Source organism: Cyclopterus lumpus, chromosome 13, assembly GCF_009769545.1.
Source record: "Cyclopterus lumpus isolate fCycLum1 chromosome 13, fCycLum1.pri, whole genome shotgun sequence".
Classification (NCBI taxonomy): domain Eukaryota; kingdom Metazoa; phylum Chordata; class Actinopteri; order Perciformes; family Cyclopteridae; genus Cyclopterus; species Cyclopterus lumpus.
Genome location: NC_046978.1, coordinates 5,535,402 through 5,559,037, shown reverse-complemented (window position 1 = coordinate 5,559,037; position 23,636 = coordinate 5,535,402). Strand labels below are relative to the sequence as shown.

At 42.6% G+C, this 23,636-nt stretch overlaps 1 protein-coding gene across 1 annotated transcript; it reads right to left on the bottom strand.

The window, feature by feature from the left end:
- Nucleotides 1-1,324: 1,324 nt before the first annotated feature.
- On the bottom strand, nt 1,325-21,806 carry LOC117741478 (SH2B adapter protein 2). The gene is made up of 11 exons (XM_034548547.1): nt 21,578-21,806; nt 21,191-21,495; nt 10,865-11,565; nt 10,557-10,810; nt 7,482-7,583; nt 7,203-7,294; nt 6,771-6,871; nt 6,505-6,666; nt 6,198-6,400; nt 5,245-5,419; nt 1,325-3,936 (listed from the first exon to the last, which is right to left on the bottom strand). Exons 3-11 carry the CDS (start codon nt 11,532-11,534, stop codon nt 3,602-3,604), a joined length of 2,094 nt encoding a protein of 697 aa, XP_034404438.1. The 5' UTR covers nt 11,535-11,565; nt 21,191-21,495; nt 21,578-21,806; the 3' UTR covers nt 1,325-3,601.
- Nucleotides 21,807-23,636: the final 1,830 nt, after the last annotated feature.

The window sequence follows — 23,636 nt, the reverse complement described above, 5'->3', positions numbered from 1 at the left end:
AAACACTGGATAACTGTGTCTACTCACAATCTGATTGTATCAAGACAGCAACTGAATATAGTTTTCCTCATGAATAGGATCTAAAAAGCATAAATAAACATCACACACGCAAACATTTACTGAGTAAGGGGTGATCAAAAACGTTCATCTGAAAACCTCATAGCTGGATGTTTGAGCATTTAGCTCCTTCAAGAGTCCCCCCCCCCCCCCACCCCACCCCCCCTGAATGGTGACACCATTTATGACGTTGATTTAATATAAAATGTGTTTCTGCGTGACATCACGATCTTATTAAAGTGCATACTTGCCCAGATGAACATGAACAAACCTGATGGAAACATATTTGCAGGTTCAGTTTTATTTTTCTATCAAACAATTGTTCAACCAGTCGTGACGTTATGTGTTTATTTATCTGTGTTTATTAAGTCTGAAGCCAAACAAAACCCCAAATTCTCCATCCAAATACTGCACAAGGATCGCTGCATTAGATGTGTCATGTTGAAAAAAAACACAATTCCTCTGGATCTGTTATGTAGAAAATTATTTTAAAGTGCGCAATTACAAGATTATTAGGAAAGTAATACACGTTTATATGCCTTCTTCCAGGTGTGTGTATATGTGTACACACACAATGCCACATTATGGTGACTTTGGTGTGAGCGAAACAAATGGAAGCAAATATCATACAAATATGTGATTTATTTGTCAATCAGTAAATATGCGGTTGCAACGTTATAAGATGTGACCCCTAGAGGGCATCTGTGTACCTATAGATCAAAATAATCTTGGGGTTTGAGCTGTATGATATGAATGTTATGTGAGTCTCCGCCTGCAAGGAGCTGCTGCGGTTGACTGGATGTCGGTTTATTTCCCTGAAGCTGCTACTTATTAGAAACATCAACAAGTCTAGGGGGAAGTTCTCAGTCTTTAAACTGACTGAAGTACGTCAAAACAAGTAAAACTGTGATCTGTGGATCTGGTTCACTAGCTGTCACACACTTATGAACTGACACTGAAGATATTACAACTTGAAGTGTGTTCACATAAGGACCTAATTATGGAACATAGACTGATGTATATCTAATATAAACGTAAACTAAAGCAAATCATAGAGCGCCTGATTTCATACTTCTGTTCTTAATGCAGATGAATAAATAGAGTTGAGACAAATGATCTTGACAGTGTGTTTTCCCAAATTAAATGGCCTACTGATTCTGAATTTTTTTTTATCTCTTGGACCTTTCCGAGCCATTAATCGACAACATTTCAGGCTGAACCCACAGAGTGTGACATTTATGAGTGAATAATTGCAGACAATGTGCAATAGTTTGTTCACATTTTATTCACAGAAATATAAAGTAGTTTGTCAAGTACATCACTTTGTACAAAATTGCACAGACTCTTCAAAACTCAGTCAGACAACAGAAATTGTAGCTTTAAGAAGTGTTAAGAAAATAAAAGGGAGGCATGAGCAATCTGTGATATGGGCTCTTGCATCAGGTGCGTTCCACTGAGGCTGTTTCATCAAGAAGAATCAATCAATTGTACATAAATAAGACTCGATAGGAAAAAATTTAATTTACAGTTTATTTATGGTTAAGGAATAAATATGTTTCAAAAATAGGATTCAAATTGGCACATGAACTGCTCCGTCCGCTCCTCGACTGACTCTAAAATGCTTTATTTATTTATAGCTAAATGGCCACGCTTGAAAAGACAGACGTTGACTCTTGATATGTTTATTATAACCTAACAAAAGTGTTGCATATGTTTAAAATACAGTTGCTGAAAAGTGTCTTCTGTTCATGTATTCAGGAATGTCTGCCATGCATCAAGGTTTCTTCCCTGTTTCTACCTGTTAAAGGTTTTTTTTGGGGGGGGGGGGGTCCTCTTGATGTGAAGCTCCGGGACAGAGGAGGCTGTGTGTGTGTACAGATTGTAAAGCCCTCTGGGGCAAACAAGTGATTTGTGATTTTGGGCTATACGAAAAAAATGTCCTTTAATTAAAATAAAAGTTTGACATTTTGGAAAGAACACTGATGAGAAGGATGCTACTTGGACAGTAAATGTGAAGCTACAAAGACTACTCTATAACTTTAAAGATGATATTTTGATTGCTGTTTTGTGGTATAACGAATGTCCAGGACCATGATGTAAATTCTTACAGTATTTCGTGGTGTGAAATTTATTTTTGTTTTTTAATTATTAACTTACAAAGCTCTGTCAGCAAAAAGTAAATCAGCAAATTCACATCTTCTCACTCCAGCATGGCCATCTAGTTCCCTTTAGCTCACTGCATGTAGTTCCAGTCCACACCAGGCCGCACAAACAGTACACAATACTGCCACCTTTCTAAAACACAAGTCCCCCGTCCCTCCGACAGCCTTAATGCTGGATTTGGTATACTAATATCTTAAAGGCATTACTTCAAAGTGAACTACAGCATATTTAATCTACATGTTATTGATATAAGCTTGAATACACAACCAGCACCAGAAAGAGGGACTTCGAAAACCACATTTTAGAAACACTACTGTAGCACACCGATCATTGAAAAATATTTGGACTCTATTACACCACCGCACACTCAGAGAAATAGCCCGGTATGACAGCAAAATGGGAGCCACCCTGCCATATTCATACAGACTGAACTTGTGTTGTTCATCCTCTATTTCAACACTTTAAAACTGATTTCTAACACAACATATGAACACCTGTGTATGTTGCAGCCAGCAATAAAAGAGAACAAAACCAATTCAGTACGCAAAGATATGCATGTTTAGTGTGTTTTAAGCAGAACATGACGGTAAAGTAATCACCTGCATTCACTTGTTGGGCCTTTGTGATTATGCAAGATGTTAACACCATCCTCCTTGTTGCTATGGGCAACAGTCCATTTGAGTCCAAGGTTGTCAGGCACTAAGACCCTTTCGGCTGTACACCATTTAAGAAAAACCTCTCTGAGCTAACACTAACACACCCATGATTGCTGTGCCGATGTTGGAGCAGAGACCCAGAGCAGGGCTTTGTAGGGAAACCCTGCAGCGACAGTTAGGATATCCGGACAGACTCAAAGCAGCTTTACAAACATTAATGGGATGCTCTCTGGAGCTCAGAGGATCTCGGAGGGGAGGGACTGTTTCTTCAGGGTCATTTCAAACTCTCAATCGTTCAGCGGGGTGGTGACACAGGCTCTGCTCCCAGGGAACTGTGGGTAAGGGTGAACAGGAAGTGGTCAGAAGAGATGAATCAAAGCCATATGAGTCCACTGGACGACTTCCTCTTGCTTTCTCCGCCTACTCATCTTCCCGGCTGCATTTTCTACATATCCGTTTTTTTACTGTGGCCTTCGGTTCCTCTGCTCACTCACATTCTTAACAACTGAGTTTGAAACAAAGCTGCAGAGCCTGATGGATTTATTAGCGTAGACACACTGCTCGCCATGATCTCACCTCCCTTCTCAAATCGGAGGAACAGGAAACTGCCATGAAAGAAAAACAAACAAACAAAACAATGGGCGATCCAATGGTTTGGACCATTTCTTAAATCAGCAGCAGAGCGTCGCATGTCACCTCCAATACTGAACCCTGCCCCAGGCTGTTCAGTAGAAAGAGTACTGGTTCTCCACTGCCCGAGCCCTGCGAGTCCCGTCAGCGTCGTGGTAGTCGTCGGATCCGCCACTAGAGGCCTCCAGCAGGCGCTCAGAGCTGTTGCTCCGGCTCCGTAACCCTCCTCCTACTCCTCCTCCAGTACCTGGGTCACTGCGGGAGAGGGAGGGAAGAGCGGTGGGTGAGGAGGAGCTGCTGGAGGAGAGCAGGGCATCAGTAGGGGGCCCTGCAGGCACTGTGATCCCAGGAGGGTGGAAAGCCGGCTGGGCTGAATCTGTCCAGCAGCCTGCATACCTGGGTGGGGTGAGGACTAGCGGCACAGTCACATCTGTAGCAGATTGTGGGAAGGAGAAAGAAATAGAAGAATTGTTGATTTACACCTGAGAGCAAAGGCTCCTACACAGAGCAGCAGGTACATAGAGACAGCTTGGGCCTCCTTTAATATGCTTTCTCTTGGTGGGCAATAAGACCGACAACACTGGTGGCAAGACTCGCCTGACCAGTGTATCAGTGAAGCTTTTCACGCCCTGAATCAAACCCTCACTCTATGTAACTATGTGTATGGGAGTGAGTGTGTGTAGGTCCAGCGTTGGAGGAAACAGAGGACCTCTTTGTGACCACCAGGGTGGGTTGGGGCCGGAGTCTCGGCCTGCATGCAAAACTCCTGCGGTATAATCACCCCCTCACTCTCCTGTACAGGAGGGCATTCATGCCATGCCAGGAGAGCAGAGGGCAGGAGCAGTATGAGTACAGCTCATCTTCTGGAAGATTCCTAGCGCCCTCCATTACCCTTTGGGTTTGAGGAACAATTATCAAGTCTACGTTTTCTTTGAAACAACATTTGTTTGTGTTTATGTAAAATATGAGATTGGATCATTATCATATCTTTTAAAATCTTAAAATTCTCTCCCATTTATATATGATCTAATTATCTATAGTAATCAGAAACTCGTTGGAAAATAAAATAAAACAATTTAAATCAGGAATCCGTCTGAGCATACTGAGAAATATTGTGTGAGTATTAACTTGAATAATTCTTTTTAGAAATTGCCTTGTTGTCAAATGGGACTTTTTCACTGCACATTTGTATTTGTGGTAGTTGGAAGGCAGTGACAGTGAGCCAGCATGCACAATACCAGATCTCTTAGGCCAAGCAGCTAAATTCAATTCAGCCATCCCTTATTGTATTATTTACACCTGTTTTTCTCCCACTGTGATGTGTCAAAATGTCTTCCATGAAAAAGATGAATTACCCTGGAACCTAATCTCTCCAATTATGCAGCTGCAGCAAACTCCTCAGGTCATTTCACACGTAGCTCCACCCGGCAACCTGAACAGAGGTCTAATCAGACGAAATGCATTGAAATAAGATAAAACACCTATATTGTGTGTTTTCAGGGACCATAACTAAATCGATGGTTTGACCTTTCCAGCACACCTGATTTTAATTAAGCATCGAATCAGGATATAAGAAACTGTGCAGTAACCTTTATTTACAAATATTAGGCCTTTACATGTTAAAAAGAACCCCCTTACAGTGTCTTGACATCAACTGATCAACTCTCCAGTCGTTGTGACGGGTTTAAAGCTTGTGTAAGATGGTGTGTGAGCAGTTTCCCGATATGTTGCTGTGTACCTGTTGTGGAGCTTCGCTGCACTTGTACATAGGAGCGTAATGTGATGTCAGCAGAGCCTCCAGATTCGAGGGGGATAGGGTGGGCGTGGAAGTGTCTCAACATGTCCGACACGGTGTGGAACCACAAGTGGTGGACGTGGCACTGCCCGTTCTCATTCACTGACAAACGCAAATGCTGGGAGAAGGAAGGGAAGGAGGGGGAGATAGGACATTAACATTGGGGGAGAGAAGTTTGTGATTCAAAGGAATTAAGAGGGAGAGAAGGGTGGTAAGAGAGAGGGTAGGGAAAGATAAAAACAAAAGACAAAGTGAACGCCTGGAACAGACAGACTAGGACAGAGGTCAGGACATTATCTGAAAGGCGTCTCGATGTGGGAGCCGAGCGACACAAGGCCAAGACTGACACCGGAGGAAGAGGCGGCAGCTGACACTTCCTCGACACTGCCGGCGAGCAGGATGTGATGTGCAGGGATCATATTACATAAGAGACCACAAAATGTTGACATTACTGCATCTTTTCCAGGGCCTGATAACTAGATATCCGGTGAGCTGAAGTGGCTGCAACCCAAAATGTCATTAGAACAAGAGTGAGGGAATTACACTGCAGTTGGGAGAAGAAATACATGCATTCTGAGTTAAGTTAATTCATGATTTAAAGAACACTAAATTCATCAATGACAATTGTTTTAAGTCTGAATAACAAAAACAAAAATTCTGGTTTCAGCTTCTCAAATATCTGAATTTACTAGATTTTACATACAAACATTTGTTAGAATTTTTTTTTTACTGTGGTTCAGACAAAATAAGCAAAATGAAAATGACTCTTGTCTCCTATATCTTAAAAACTCAATTGAATACATAACCTGAATACAACTGTCCAAACATTTACAAATAACAAAACCAATAGCTCAATCACGTGATAACATGATTTCTTCTCTCTTTAATTGTCTCACCTTAGCTTTGCCCTGAAAGTTGAAGGTGAGGACGTACTCGCCGAGCCGCGTCTCGCTCTGCCGAATCACAAAGAGCCCGTGGCTTCCGACCCCGCCTTCAAGCACCAACTGAGCCGCACGCACGCGGGACAGTGTACCGTGGAACCATGGGTACGCTTCCAGGCTGGCATCGCCATCTGACTCTTTCGCTCCTTCACTGCCACCTGAGTCAAAGCAAATCAATGTTTTCTGTAATCTTCTCTTTAGTGTTTTGGAGTGTTTGCATACACATTGATATTACTTGTCTGCAGAGAAAAGTAAATGTTACCTCCAGAGGAGTTGGAGCCCTGGGCCTCGGGGGACTGGAGGAAGCGCTCTAAAGGCATGTGGGATGGGTGCTGGGTGAAGGGGGATTCCCTGCAACGGACCGATGGGGCGCTGTAATGCTCTGCTACCGTAGGACACGACCTCTCCGGAGCACGATACACACCTAAGCAAATTTTATTTTTGTATTTTAACAAATTCATGTGGATCAAAATATTTAAATGGTATAAAGCAAGTGTTGCAAAAAAACTGCAAAAGGTCTTTGCTCACCCTCAGACAGCAGTTCACAGCTACAAGAGGCCACCATGGAGCAGTCTTTGGAGGCCTGACCATGAGGACACGACGCCAGCTCGATGTCATCACCACTGTCACTGCAAACAAGCAGGCAGGTCAGGAGAACCGCAAGAGCGTATACGCATACACACACGTGTGCAAACAAACCTCACAGAGTCCTAACACACATCCACATCTTACAAACAAGGACACAAATAATCTTTCTGTTTACGTCCTGAGCTGCACTGACCCAGGAAACTGAGGAGGAATGTCAGTGGTGCAAGCTCGCCATGTTTGTGCGAAAGCAACCTGTCAAAAACTCCACTAATTTGATGATTAATGACTGTGTGTGTTTCCCCTTTCCCATCCACCCTTTCCCTCTCGTCTCTCAATCTGCAGCCAACAGCAAATATTTATCTGGTGGTTTACCCGGGGTCTATGCAGTCCTGGATGTCAGCAACCCAGGAGTTTTTCTGCAGCGAGTCGATGGTTTCCAGGATGTACTCTCCCCCATTTTCCACCTGTGGAAGCAGCCAAACACTGCGATCACACACTGAGCTCTATTCAAAGGACCACATCAGGGAACAGAACAGGGAGAATCCAATCCTAACTCAGCGAGGGCAAACAACCTGTTTTTGTATAGAATCATATCTGAAACTGAGGCAGGTGCAGGTGTTGAATTGGTCGTAAAATGGTTGCAGTTGTTACCTTCAGAACAAAAGTGTTGTCCTTGTCAGGCATCTCCAGCGGCATGGTGGTCCTCACCTCCACGATGGCTGACAGAGGGATGCTCACTTTGGGCTTTGAGGACTAAAGTGAACAAACATATACAGAATAAAAGGTCACATTTAAGCTTAACTGTAAAAAACAACAACTGCAGCACTTCTGCTGCTACTGTATGTTTATTTAGAATCTGCATGTTTAATCTGATGAAACCACAACCGTGATCGCTTATTAAGTCATGTAATACTTAAGATTGCATATATTTTAGGGGTTTTAAAATGTTGGAAACCACTGCTTTAAATGATGTCAGACAATAATGCGCTGCCTCTGCCTGCATATTACAGTGGACCGAGAACCACACGTAATACAGTCAACGAAAATAAAACATCTTTTAAATGCCGGCTCAAAAAAACTAAACGAAATGTGCATCACTCCATGTGTGGTACTGTCCTTTTCCGGCTGTGTAATATCCCCCAAAAGCATAACATGGTCCTTTATTACATCCTGTAGGAGGCAACTGCACCACTTGTAAAAGTAGAAGCTGTTTAAACTACTATAGAGCTTTTAATTAGTGGTACAGGTTTAAATAGCTTCACTTCCCCCTCTGTCTTTAGTGTGAAACACAACCAAATTCTCCAGAACCTCAAACTAATTAAGGGGCAACGTGCAGTCTGAATCTATGGTACAACAGATAACAGCAATGAACTGCATCCCCTTAAATAACTAATTCAAATAAAATAATGCACGGCAACATTAAAAGAGTAGGGAAGTTTCCAAAAGATTGCTCCACGCCCTCAGTTTTAATGCCGTCTTGTATTTCTGACTGCGTTTCTCTTCTCAGCGATTATTCCTGCTGACTGACTTTAACAAACATAAAACAGTTTACAAGAAAACATCCTGGCCTCAATTTGCCCTCCGCAGAGAGTTGGATCCAGACTATAATCTTGACATATCCAGTGAGTGTGTTTGAGGTAGTGCGTGTGTGTGTGTGTGTGTGTGTGTGTGTGTGTGTGTGTGTGTGTGTGTGTGTGTGTGTGTGTGTCAGAAGAGGCAGAGGCTTATCAGCTGATCTGTCTGGAGCAACACTGCTCTCATCTCTATCTGTGCAGTTGGCCGCCATCCACACCCTTTCTCTGGATCAGATGTCAAAAACCACTTCCTGTATTAAACCATTTGACCATTTCCTGTACTTCTCTAGCACAGCATAAATCCAGTCACAGTGGGAACTGTCTGTTGAAATGTTAAGATGGTGCAAACCAGTTTACCCAGTGCAAATGACTGTATGTGCTCCACCACACAGCTCTAACAGCCTCACAGGAAATAAGTGTGTAGTTAGTGTGGTCAGTCTTTCTTTTGAGGGTTAATCTACGAAAATGTAATACAACAAATTAAAACACCATATGTTCTAAATACTAACAAACAGATTATGATTAGGTTGTCGTTTTGTTCAAGTTTTTAGGTATTTGGCAAATTTGTTAAAGAACAGTTTACTGTTTAAACATTGATTGGACACTGTACTATTATAATTAATGGTATGTTTCGGGTCACCTGATAAATCCAATATCGCACACTTTCCTTTAAGGTGTGTTTTTGGTCTCTTTATGTGTCTCAATTCAGTTGTTTCAATTGTTTCTCAATTTAAACAAGGCTGAAATCTCAGGAATGGATATCTCAAAACCTGGACAAATCAAAAGACTAACTAACTGCATAGAAGCCCTGAGAAGCCAGTGTGGGTCGTCTCGAGGCCTTCCCAGGTGTCATAATGCAGCGTGCTGCCACACCGAGCAGCCGGCAAATTGATGGACTGAACCACGGCCAGTCAGCCAGCAGCGGGCAGGAGGGAGATTTTATGAGTCAGTTTATCTTTCCGACACTGTTGACTCTGACTAAGACGGCAGTGGTAAAACAAGCCAGGGTGTCTGCAGGGCCGGCCTGTCGAGATGTGTGCGTTTAATTAATGTGTCACTTCAGCTGCAACCGCTGCTCGGAAGTTTCTCCTAATCTCCGCCAATAATAATTTTCCCACATGTAGAAGTTAATAGAACATAACAGACAAAACTGCTGAAGCATATTAAGTTATATGTTCCCCCTGTGGCTCGCTCTGAGTTTGGCAGAGGTTTTGAGCGACTCAGAAAAACTATTTGGGTTTCTATTTTTAGTTTCTCACTGCAGACAGTTTGCCAAAGACGAGGAGCCAATCAATATTTATTTTTTTGCACATGAAAGGGAGTCTTCGCAATCTGCTGCCTCTTACAGAAATCAATGTAACAGCTTCCTTCCGCTCTCTCTTTCTCTCTCTCTCTCACAGTCTCCGGTTCTCTCCTCCCCCCCCCCCCTCACACACACTTGACTCCCACCTGTCCTTACCCCTCTCGCCCTCTCCACAGGCTTATCGCCACATTCCCACCAGGCATGATCAAAGGACAGTGACCAATTTACACACACTCACACAGCCTCATGGCCTTCTTAAGGTCAGTGGCAATGATCTGGAAATCCCATAAAGAAACATGTGAAGTGTGCATTCAAGTGAGTGCTTCAACTTGGGGTCAGAGGGGTTAGATTATCAGGCTACATTTATATCTGGGATGTACGCAGGGCTGCCAATAATCATAATTTGCATGAATTATTAACGCATTGATCATTTTTTTAAACAATCTTTAAGTCTAATGCATATATAGACTTGTCTTGGAGAGTTAAATATGCACTCTTCCACCTGCTTTTAAACAGTGGCTTGACCAAATGAGTTCCTCACTGGAATTTAGTTTTTGCTATGATAGTAGTGGCTCTGATGCGAAAAAAGATTTTAAGACCGTTTTTAATAGGTCTGAATAAATGCTTGGACAATCCACCACAATAAGAACTGTGAGAAGATTCTTTATTTTTCTGTGGGAATTGTGCATGTCATATGTTAAACATGTGTTTGTGTTGCTGTTTTCTTTTGTCAGGTGGAGTTGGGTTGAATAATTAATTCTTTGTTGATCAAATCATCCATTCACCAACTAATCATTTTAGCAATAGATCCACTTTTTCTGCTTAATTCTCCTCCTTGTGTTTGTGTACCTTGGGTGGTACGTAGAACTCCAGCAGGAACCTCTCACCCCCTTCCTCCCTCTTCGTCTTCCTCAGCAGCAGGCGGCACTTCTGCCACTGTGCAGCGCCCATACAGTTTGTGTCATCAGCCACCATGTATCTCAGCCCTCCCTCCCTCTGGATCTCCAACATCTCAGCCTTGTGGCCCTGGGAACCCCTGGGGAGCCGCAGCTTTTGGGACCATTTCTCTCCCCCTGCAGCCTCCCCTCCTCCCCCTCCCCCACCTCCTCCTCCTCCTCCTCCTCCTCCTCCTCCTCCTCCTCCTCCTCCTCCTCCACCCACCCCTCCCCCGTTAGCCCTTCTTGCTCCAGAGGGACCGTCGGGTTCAGGGGAGGCCCGTCTGTGCCACATTTCCTTCACCCCGTCCACCACACAGAGGCTCATGTTCCTCAGGGAGAAGCCCTTCTTGAAGCGAGCCTTTGGGTGGCTGACCGACACGTCCTCTGAGCTGCGCGACTGTCCCAAAGCAGACACCTTGTGGGTTGACTGGGGGCCTTGGGAGGCAGTGGTGCCATTGCCTCCCCCATCTATCCCTCCCCCTCCACTGTCCATGCTATCCAGGGATTCACTTGAAGCCCCGGCGTCCTTGCGCCTCTGGTAAAGGTCGTGACCGTAGGACAGCGGGCAGCCCTGGATTCCCAGGAAAGGAACAATGCTGTACTTGGGTGCTGTGTTGGAGCCGTCCTCCCCCGGCGAGGACGCCTGGTTCTCCCGGGCCTGGATCAGCGCTGCCGAGAAGCACTCCAGGAAGTGGTGGGCAAAGTGTTGTGAGAAGCTGGCATCGGCGCCGGGCGAGTCGTAGCACGGATTCTCCAAAAGGAAGCGCTGGAACTTGTCAGCGAAGTCTGCAGCGGAGGCTCGAGCATGGAGCTCACAGAACTCTCGCCAGTCTGGCAGTGGGCACGAGGAGGAGAGCTCCGGGCTACCGGGCACCGCCGCTCCGTTCATCACTGGGCCATGCCAACCCACCGAGGAGAGGCTGGAGAGGAGGAAGAGGAACACAGTGTTATTGTGGAGGAAAAGACTGCCGCGTGTATGTGTGTAACTCCTGGCCAAAAGATGTGTGAATGAAGCAGACTGCTGAACCAGCTTATGTCTGTCTGTCCTTATGATATCTACATCTTGATATAAAAGCTGGATTTTTCTTTCCAGATTTTCTGTGACATTTGTTTATCAATAAAAACTGTTTTCAAAATGATTAGGTTTGACATTTTCTGTATTCCCACATCCAATCATGTTGTGCAAATCAACATCTTTTAAAGTGATAGCAACCAGGATTTTAAAAACACTGATGTCAAGTCCTTTACCCCAAGACAAATGTGAACCCAAAAATAGATCATTTTCTTGATTATCATATTAATAGTTAATTGATCAGTCTCGGTCCTGTGACAACCATGTATCTCTAATTACTGAGCTGAGAAAAACAAGCTTGTTTTCAGCTTTGTGACAATCAAGTTCTCAGGTAATGTAATACATTTGGTTTGGATAATTTTCTCAAACCATAAAGAAACAGAAGAAATATTTTTTTATTTGAAGATACAGCTCGGCACACTAGAAAATAATGACTCTCATATTGGTACAATGGTCTACAACTAAATATATCGAGTCAACATTAAAATCAGCCTATAGAGACTATAAACTCCCTCCTGGTCTCTGAAACCTTAAAATTCTCCTAAAATTTCTGAAAGCATGACCTCATTGACATGCCCCTGGTGACAACAAGCACAAACAAGAGTCAAGAATCTGTGACAGCTGAAGATTATACACAGGATGGACATGTCATTCAAGGTTGTAAACAGATCATCAAAAGATTCCATGTGACAAGAGATCAAAGAGAAATCACCCAAAGCTCGGGTCTCATAAGTTACCAGTTAAAGGTTTGTCAAAGGTCTTCAAGCACTCAGATCTGAATTATGCAGCGAGCAGCTCCTTGTTATGGCGCATCAATCTCACTTACAGTTGTTTTTCTACATAATGAGTGTCTTTTTAAGATATCTCGTCCACTCATCCTTCCATTCCTCTGCTCCCAGCATGCATGTATATGTATGTGTGTGTGTGTGTGTGTGTGTGTGTGTGAGTGTGTGTTGGTATGACTCAGACCTCAGCGCTGCCTCCCTCTCTGGCCCGAACGGTGCCAAACCACATCACATCACTGATAACGCTCTTCTCTCTGGTTTTACCACCATTGAGTCAGTAGCAACATCCAAAGCCAGATTCCACCCCGCTCCTCCCTCTCTTTCTCCACCTCAACACATCAGTGACTAATACAGTATCAGTGAATGGCGTCGCACAATCAAACACACGTTGGTTTGATTATTATTGGTTGTAAATTACGCAGATCAAAGGAAATCATCTGAGAGGGTGGCATGCGCACGGGATTGGCAAACACTCCCCGAGCTGTGAAAGGGAGTGTTGCTGATGCTTCTCTTGGCCGTTCGTTCACAATGTGCATTTAAATGTTTGCTTTCTGCAAAAAAAAAATCACACATACATTCATACATGTGCACGGCAAGGTTCCCTGGGATTTTTCCTGCATGCAGCTTATTTGTCATTTTCAAAACTCATCCTTATGGGTCGTTTTTTTCATAAAGGATTAGCGCCAAAACAAAATGAAGTCTGACACACATTTCACTACAAGCCAATCTTGCTCTTTCATTCCCCCACAGATCTGAAAGAAACAACATGCCAGCTCAGAGAGAGGATAATGATAAGGGGAAGTACACAGGAGTCCCGGCTCTTTGAAAGACCATCTGGTATCCCGGTGTCAGCATTTCAGAGAAATGCTCCGATGGATACAGACACTAGAAAGCAAAGGGTTGGATTAGAGAACAATAATGAAAAGAACAGCAAAAGAAATGCGTGGATGTCCCAGAGGAATATGAAATGCCAATACGGTGGGCTTATTTTATCTACTGTGCAGAAGTGGGTGGTTGGGGGTCTAAAACTAAGCTGTTTTGATTGGAGGCACGACAATACTGTGTTGTTGTTGTTGTTGTTGTTTTGTTTTCTCTCTTGTTCTGCCACCAGGGCTGAATCCCAACCAAAGGTCCTGAGATCGGAGCGCTTTTATAACCTGTCGCCCGCTGACAGAAATACATCTCGACAGGTTCAGAGACTCGTGAGGCAAATAGAACGAAACAAGATGTCTGAACTTGTGATGGTGACAAACTCAGAGAGAGAAAATGAAAGAAAGATGGGATCATTACAAAGGTTAAGCTGTAATAGTAACTGTATTAATGGCATTAGAAACCATTAATAGCAATGTTTGTGTTGCCAAGTAGTAAAAAGAAAAAAAGAAAAAAGAAAAGTCCCTTCTTTGAGTGGTTGGACGGAAGAAAAGACACTTTAATGATAATAACAAGATCATTCAAATTTAAATAACATTGACTTTAAGCGTTTAAATATTTTACTTTAAAAATCCTCAAAAAAGCTGAGCCTGGTAACTGAAGGCTTAATGGCTTATTAAAAAGATAACATTTATATCTGATTTAATACAAAATAAAAAGAAGAAACATCAGTTACAGCAATTTTTCCCAACACGGCAACTCAAAACGTGTTCTTACAATGGCTTCAAGTAAATGTTTTAAATATCACTAATAAAATCGTTAGTTACAACATAAAAAAAGTGTGTGTTGTGAAAGGGAAATGTTTATCTAGAGATGTTATAAATATCTAAGTATTTTATACAGAAGTATGTTTTATCTAATGGTTTATATCTCACACTAGAATGAACACTGTGAAGTTATTAAACATTGCAGTTAGACATCTTAACATGAACTGTTTTAATGAAAAAACATAATGCCCTGACATGTTAATTGTTGAAGAGTGACAGGTATGAGCCTCGAACACGGCCCTCTAGCCACACAAGGCAGGGAGAGATAGGAGGGCGAGCATGGTCATTCCCATGACAAGGTCCCAGTGACCTGGCGCAGTTCCCTAAATGACCGATAGACCAATGGGATGAGAGGATAAGCAGTCAACAAGCCATGATGGTCCCGTAAGGGGGGGGTGTTGTGAAGTCCTTGAGAAGACTGGGCCGAGTCTCCATGATGAACATGAGTGATGAGAGGGAAAGTGGGGGCTAATGAATCACATGTAAACAATATATGTACGTTGGTTTTATACTTGGTCACCAGTTGGTGTTTTGTCATTCGATCTGGACCCAGCTCAGCGGTTTTATTTGCACATTGTATTCTGCAAATAAAATCTACGCAAACTGAACATTAATTCAACCTCTCTTGTGTTCTGTGGGGATTCGATTGCTGAAGTCCAAGAGTGAGTTCCTGTGGTGACTCACACTTAGTCAGAGAGAGAGAGAGCAACTAAGTTTATACAGCAAGTTTGTAATAAGAATCAATTCGGAAGGAAGAAAAGAATTTATCCACAACAGTATGTGCTGCTGCGAGGAAGTCGATACCCATTCAGCTATTAAAAAACCTGCACTGGGCCAACTTTACACTCATTCAGCAGAAAAACAACAACACAGTGAGAATGCTTTCTCAAAACTCCTGTCCTTCTGCAAAGATGAGGATGTGCCTTTCTTAAGGATACTGACTGTATGCCTCACCCATCCCCCCACACACACACATACAGACACAGACACAGAACACACACACACACACACACACACACACACACACACACACACACACACACACACACACACACACACACACACACACACACTCACTGAGTCAGCATGAAACTTAAGCCATGAGACGCTGGAGGAAGTGGACAGCATTAAGGTTTTCTGAGGCTCAGCAGACATACATTACACACTGCAAAGCACACAGGAGTAACACATGATTGGTTAAGCAGTGGTGGAAAGTACATTTACTCAAGCACTGTATTGTACTTAAGTACAGTTTTAAGGTACTTGTTGCTTGATGTCTAAGAGTTGTTAGCAGTTTCGGCAAAGTTACTTCTCTCCAAAGTTATCTTTTTGTTTAATTTAAATTACTTTTAGATTCTCAAATCAAGTACTCAATATATAATAAAAATGCAAAGATGAAACAAAAGTAAAAAAATGTGAAAACCGAAGAGATTCATATTGTGACTCTTCAAAAGAGCACTGGACTGATACTTGCAGTCAAGCAGTTACTGCAGTAAAGTGCTGCATACACATTTATGCATCATTAATATCTAATAATGTCATCTGTAGTAACAGCGGACATTATACTTTTACTCTTTATATTCACTACCTCCAATAACAATGTCAACAGCCCTTGAAAATCTTTTCTGACTCCCACTGTTGGGTGTGGTTACCACACCTATGTCTACCAGTGATGCTGGGAAGCTTTCAACCAGAGGGGGCAGCAGAGGGCTGCTTTTCATACTGATGTTGAGTCGTTCTTTAAGTTTATAGGTTTAACTTATTAACTACTTAGCTGCTTATTTACACACCCAGCAGTTCCAAAGCAACATTACCATTCATTTCAAGTTGTGTTTCTGTCCACCTGATCAATCAGAGTCCTATATTTACTCTCTTTTTCACCCGGTTTTTGGTCCGAGGTGTATTTGGCTTTTGCTCCTCTATTACTGTCCGTTATAGATGGTGTTGAGCACATTGTTATTATAAAAGTATTGATTATAGCTTATTTAAGTGCATGCATGCCATCCTTGATACTTCTGTACCTAAGTAGGATTTTGGTTGATGGTCTTTTCCTTTTACATTTAGTTTTTGTATTTTTACTTTAGTAAAGGATCTGAATCTTTTTCCACACTGGAGGCGGGCATGTTTTTCTACACAGGCCAGCTGCTAAAACAATCAGTGAGTGTGTGGAGGTGGAGGAGACAAGGGGAGACACACTGTAGGACGAGGGGAAGCGGAGGCACCATGTGGACTCTCACATCCCTACGACTCCCCTCTGTCTTTTTAGCTCCATTGATGGATCTGAAGTAGAAAAAAAAACAAGACTGAGGGGAGTCTAAAAATGTTCACCTCCATCCTTCAGGCTTCACAAGGCCCCCCTACCTCCTGAAACTCTTCCTTATCTGTTGTAAAAATCTCCCACGACTGTGCCCCCTCCTCCTCCTCCTCCTCCTCCTCCTCCTGCTGCTTGTCTACCCAGGGGAGCACGGCTGATATCTCTGTCAGATGGTTGGAAGTTCTGTCTGTAACAGTAAACTGACTGTGGAGGAGAGGGCAGTAACATTACTGTGCAGGGAGAAGCTATCAACTGCAGCCTGCAAAACACATCTTAAAGACACGTTCATTTCATGTACTTTGCGGGGCCCTCACAGGACAGAACTGTGCGGAGCCAAGAATGATGCCTGATTAATACTGTGGTGTTGTGGGTATAGAGCTACTGAGGAAATGATGACGCCAAGCATAACGGATGTACATGGATTTTTGTTTTTAAAGCTGTGTGTACACATACCTCCGTCCACTCACAGCCAGATAAACACTGTTTAACAGACTCCTATATTCAAACACACTCGATGCTGTGAGCAGTTCAATGCCAGCATCACGCCCTCAGTGATTGGCTGATGAGCATGATTGGTGATGTTGTGCTCCCACCCCCGGGGAGTTTGGGTCCTGCCATGTTTTCTAAGATTAACCTGCTCCACAGCACACAGCTAGCAGCACACTCAGTATCATGCAGCTATGTACGTGCACAACATCTTCATCTTCATCGTATTATTATAAAAGATGTCAATATTGCAGCAGCTAGATGTGGATTGATGACATTCAGGGACATAAGATATGTCATATGTACAGCAAAACAACACTTTTGTACATGCATTTATAACAAGTAATGTAATTAAGTTATTAGTCCATTAATCAATTGTTAGTTTGTCATAATTTTGATAATCAATTAAGTCATTTAAAATAAATGATTTAGTTTCTTTCTCTATTCTTTATAATTCTAAATCAAATATTTTCACATTTTGAAATATTGATTAGAAAAAACAAGTAATGAGAGGCTAAACTGCAGAAAAACCTTTGATAAATGCACTTATTCACCATTTAGAAAAAACAGTGTTAGTGTTATTATTGTATTACAACCTAAATGTGTAGCACAAACATAGGTGACAGATGCAGAAATCGGCACAAATATGCTGAAGGAGGATAAGCAAGAAAAGCAGAGTGACACAGGAGGGAAAACTGGCATCACAAGTCGAAGACTGTGTGTGTGTGTAGAAGGAAACTGTAAACCACCGGACAAAACGAAAGGATGGTAAGTGTAAGGAAAGGCAGAGGAGACACAAGATAGAAATGGCGGACAGAGAGGAAGGATGTGATGAAGGAGATCAGACGTGGTAGTAGGAGGAAGTAAGAAGTAGGGGTCAGCAGTGATAAATCCCTTTTCTTTTGCTTAGTTTAGGTCTGCTCACTTCAGAGCAGACCTAAGTGATCTTTGACCTGACCCCTGATAACCTCATCGACCTGAATGTTGTCTGGAGATTTTGAATCAGTCCTGAAGCAACACAGGAGTGTCTTCATTATGAAAGGTGGACACTCCTAAATAAGACACTGATACACCCGGCATAAAGCTGTGTGTGTGTGTGTGTGTGTGTGTGAGTGTGTGTGTTGTGTGTCCGTGTCCATGTGCGTGTGTGTATGTAAACGAAGACAGATGCAACCAGTGATAATAAACCAGACGTAATGAGAATATGGAGACACAAACAAAATGTGGGTTTTTCACCACTTCATAATATAAGTAGCAGGGCCTCATCATGCAGATATAAACACATTAATTAACGTGTCATCTGTCGCGGCAGGCTCTCCTGGTTTCTCTGGTGAGCAGCGACAACGTAAATATTGAGTGAGCTCAGGCATCCATATGGCAGCCAGTGATAAAGGACGGAGCGCCTGGGAGACGCACATTTCGCCACCGACTGACATTTCCTGTCTCTCACCCACCGGGTCTAACTAATTTCACAGATGACCACAGACCTCTCGCGGAGGAGAAATACTGCACAACCTGTGTGAGCATCAAGTGTGTCAGTTACTGGAACAGATGGGTTTGAATGTTTTTTAATTCAGTGACGCTGAGTGACGCTGATGCAAAAAACACCCTGTTAATCAAAAAGGAGGGTGGGTGTATGACTATGTAACATGACTTTTTGGCATAGTATGTGTTGGATTTTGTTGACCAGCTATGGATTGTCTATGTTAATTGTTTTTCTTACATTCTCAGAATTTGTGATATAAAGACATTTTTAGATGGGAATTAATTGTTTGTGTGTATTTATGTTTGTATTAGGGCTGGGCACGTTAAGAGCGTTATAAATACATTAACCCAGCAATCCATTAATGCCGACAATAATTATTTCATGCGTTAACGGCATTATTTTTTTTGCATTGGGAGGGGCTTAATGCTGCTGCACACATTGACCGAGAACATGGAGAAAGGTACTTTTAAATAGACATTTTCATTTTAAATCTCTACCAGACGGCGTAGTTGATAAAAGTAAAGTTATTTGTATCCACTCAAACTGGAGTTATCGTATCACCAGAGTACTACGAGCATGAAGTACTACGAGCATGAAGTACCACGAGCATGAAGTACTACGAGCATGAAGTACTACGAGTATGAAGTACTACGAGTATAAAGTACCACGAGCACGAAGTACGTCTAGAAGGCGTCACACAGCATTGATGCCAAAAGCTACCCAAACAACCAGTGGAGTGAAACCTCATCAGACTACTTTGAATGCGGCGTGCGGGAAAACTGTGGATAAACCAACGCAGGAACAATGAACACATGAACAATGAACACATGAACAATGAACACATGAACAATGAACACATGCCTCGCCCAAGTGGAGAGCAGCGGACTGCAGGCCGCTTCCTGTAGAGGAAGATGTCGGTCTGAGGAGCGTATGAGATGTATCAAGATGCACCGTCATCAGGAGAATACACAACTTGTATGAAACGGAGCGGACTACAAAGATGGCGGCGTTAAAACGGGCACCAACTGTTGCTCTCACTGGAGACGACTGGACATCGCTGGGTACCACAGTTATCTCAGAGTCACAGTTCATTACATTGATGAACTGGGAGCTGCATTCACGAGCTTTGGCTGTCATGGCAACAGAAGACAGACATGCTTCAGAAACGTGGGCGGAACATTGTATTCATGTTGCACAGCAGTGGTCCTTTATAATAAAGTCAGAACACTTAGCGGTGACAGAAAAATGATTGCAGTGCGTTTGACAAAGTCCTGAACAAATGCAGAAAAGTTTTGGGCCACTTAAACTCACTGTTGGTACCTGTTCAACCTATATTTATCTTTCTTTGACTGAGATTCACTAAAAGGAAATCCACAGGCTGTACAGACTAAAAGGTCCCTGCAAAGTAGATTCCAGCTGTGTACTTTCTTTAGTGCTAGACCACTTAACGTCACTCTACAGGGATCCTACCTACTGAACAGAGACTGTAATGCTGTTTCCTGATAAAAGACAAATGTGTATTCTGGTACCTGTACTTGCAATACACTAGTTTTTAATTCATTATTGAATTTTGCGCATAACGCGATTAATCGCTGTTAATCACAGAAAAATAATGCGATTAATCGATTAAATTTGTTCATCTTTGCCCAGCACTAGTTTGTATACTTGCTATTTTTAAATTAATTCGAATATGGAGGGCTGCAATGAAAAATAATGCATTCATCTATCTATTAATAATCTTTATGATTAGTTGTTTGGTCTGTAAAATGTCAGAAATCATTGAAAAATGCCCCTCACAAGTTCTCAGAGCCCAAGGTGACATCTCCAAACAGCTTATTTAGGTACAACTATCTCATTCCCAAATAGTTTGATTAAGTTGGTTAATTTATTGTTTCAGCACAGCCCCTTGGGTGTATTGCAAACCACTGCCTTCCATTAGGTCACAAAAAGTCACGACAGTGTCATAATGTGGCCATAAAAGACAAATATCAGGACATTGACAAGGCCTACATAACACATGTGTATGTTATATAAGATGGCACCATCCAGTATGGGTGGTCTTGTTATTCTGTCCACCCCATGCAAGATATAATCTAGGCGAAATACTGTAAATAAATATAATTAATAACCTGTTTAGGTCACTATAAAATCATCACAGGGACAGTTGCATTGCATTATACTATAACACAATACAACTAGCCAATTTGTATATATATATATATATATATATATATATATATATATATATATATATAAACAATAAACATTGTTCTTTGATTTGGTGACTACAATATCCCAACATAGAACTAGAGAAGCAGAGTATTATCATAGTGATGTATAGGCCTATATTACTGCAGGCCTGTGCAATAATCAGGCTTATTAGGCTTCATATTTACTGACTGTCTCGTGTAGCCAATAAAGAGACACACGAGAGAAAGTCAATAGCAGGGCTGAAACCGGCCTGCTGCGGGCCCAGAGAGCCTATTTACAGCCAACGGCGGGTCGTTGTGCAGGCTGCATAATGGACTTCATGAATGGGACTCGGCCCGCTGAATGGCTGACAGCTCCAGGTCCGGAAAGCAGGACATGAATGGGAGGCTGCGTGCGGAGTCACGAGTCGGAACGCGGATTGTGGATCATCTCAAGCGGCCTAAACATCCCATCAGATCCCATCCCATCAGCCCCTGAGCCGTCCTGTGACTTACCAGACTTTACTCCCTCAAGGCTATTACAAGGATTATCGGAAAAGCCCCTTTTGCACCGCGACCCTCTTCAAGCCCGGAGAGCCTCGTCCACGGAGGATATGAGTTCAGCAACTCAAAACGAGCCCACATTGCACTTGTTCAAAACGCCGATTCTCAACGCAGGATTCATCGCGGGGGGCCGACGGTGCATGAGGATGAACCGGGTTTAGCACCAAGGCACAGCAGCCTCCTCTCCTCCTCTCCCGGAGGTGTGTTGTTGTTACTCTTTCCTCTTTGTCTTGACACCACCTGCACATGAAAAGGCTCTGCAAGATATGTCTAATCACAAAAATGTCAAGCTGGTCCAGACGCGCTGAAGAAGAAATAATAACACGCAGCAACGGCTACCTCAATGTAGGACGGGGTTCATGCCGCTGGGGTCGCTGAGAGGGTCCCGGTTTGGCCGTGAGGATGTTTTCTACTCAGCATGAAACATGGCTGTTATTCACTCTTCATCGGATCTTCTCCTCCCCGGTTCATGCGCGCTCACAGCCGGCCAGCTCTCCCTCCATCTCTCCGCTCGACGCACTGTGCGGCTGTAGCCTACCTTTGCTCTGCTGCGCACAGACCACTGACATACCAGAGACAATCAGAGATGCATTACACTTCCGGTGTATACTTTCAGAATAAAGTAAGCGATAGGTCATTTGATTGCAGTTCGGTTAGTAAGGCTCTCTCGTTGTTGCTCAACAGTTTCATTTCCTGAGATAACTACACAATTTGTTCATGCAGCTTGTTGATTTCTAGATGGGTTTAATCCAAAGAAGTGTTCACTTTAAACGATCATAATTTGTTAGATATAGTGTTATTATCAAATAATAATATATATATTACTTGTAAATGTGTTAATTTGCACTATTAAAGTACAATATTATTGTACAATCATTTTTTTCCGATTTATTTGATTTGATTTATTCCTTAGTTTATTTGTATTTAATCAATTGGTTTTATCGTTTGATCTATTGTGCCTTTTTATCAGGGTTTAACTCTTACCTTAGTTGGTCTTGCTCTGTTGGGCCTCACTGTTGAGCTTTCTGTTGTTATGATTGCCTTGCTTTTGCTGATTTTGTTCTGTCAGAGCACTCTGTCTTTAAAGTTGATGTCAAGTTATTATTATTTGGTTATTAACAATAACCAAATAATTATCAACTAAAGCAGATCATGCATTATTAATTGTGTGGGCTGTTGTTGAGGGGAACTGAATCAAAAGTTTTTAAAGCCATTGTAAATAATCTTCAAGTGAAATATGAAAATACCACAAACTGACACACATAAACCTTGGGTAACATGGTTCCCATTAGACTAACTTGTCATTTCATTCAGTTTCTGTTTCTGTTTCGTTTCACTTGAATTACTGAACAAATTAGAAATGCAGGCGATGATTCAGAGGTCCAAAACAGGCTGAGTTGTTGTTGAAAAGTTTACATTTTAAAGAGAACCTAGCAGAGAGCCATTCAGGCATTCGAGTCATTTTTAACGTGGCTCTAACGGCTTTTATTTTGAAGGCTCACTCAAACACTAGTCATATTTTGTGTGTCTGTTGACCGCAGCTTCCTTCAGCGTGTGTGTGTTTCACTGATCTCGGCTATTTAACAGTGATGACTGCCCTTGAAGGGAGCCACGCCCTTTTATTGTTGCCATATCTGCCACAATACACGAGAAATAGACTTTATATTAGTAATCTAATAAGTGAATGTAATAAATACAACATTTGACCCCCTCCTCACTGCATACACACTTAACAATGTCAAATACACACTGCCTTAAAAAACCCATAAAAAAACCCAAACTAATTGGTTTTCACTGCAGGCTTCAGGGCTGGGCGCACACACACACATGCACGCACACACACACACACGCGCACGCACACGCACGCACACACGCGCACTTGTTGTTTCTCACTAACATCCTGCATTACTGAAAGCGTCAGCGTACTTGTTGTTTGGCCGAATGAGACGTCCCTCCCCCGTGGCTCAGTGATGTTAACCACTCATTGAGTGACTAGTTTAGAACACCTTCACTACTAATCCACTTGAGAGGATTGACTCTGGTGGGTTCAAGGACTAAAACCAGAACCCAGTCCGGCCTCAGACAGGTGCTAGTGGGAGAAGATGAGCATCTCATCCGAGTGTTTCCTCTCTGCATCTGCTCTTCTGTCCCAGCTGGCAGACTGTGAGCATGTTTTGCCGACTCTTTTCTCAGCTGGTAAGCAGCTCTGACGGATCCATGTAATAATGAGCAGTATAGAGAAATGATTAAACAAAAGCTTCAAATGTTGCCAGTTTTAGGAAGCAGCTCAGGGATTCCCAAACCCTTAAATATAAGAACAGATTATCTTCAAACCAGAGGTCCCATATCAAGTGAGGAGCGGCCACCATTGTGTTTTATTATCAACGTGTGTCTCGAT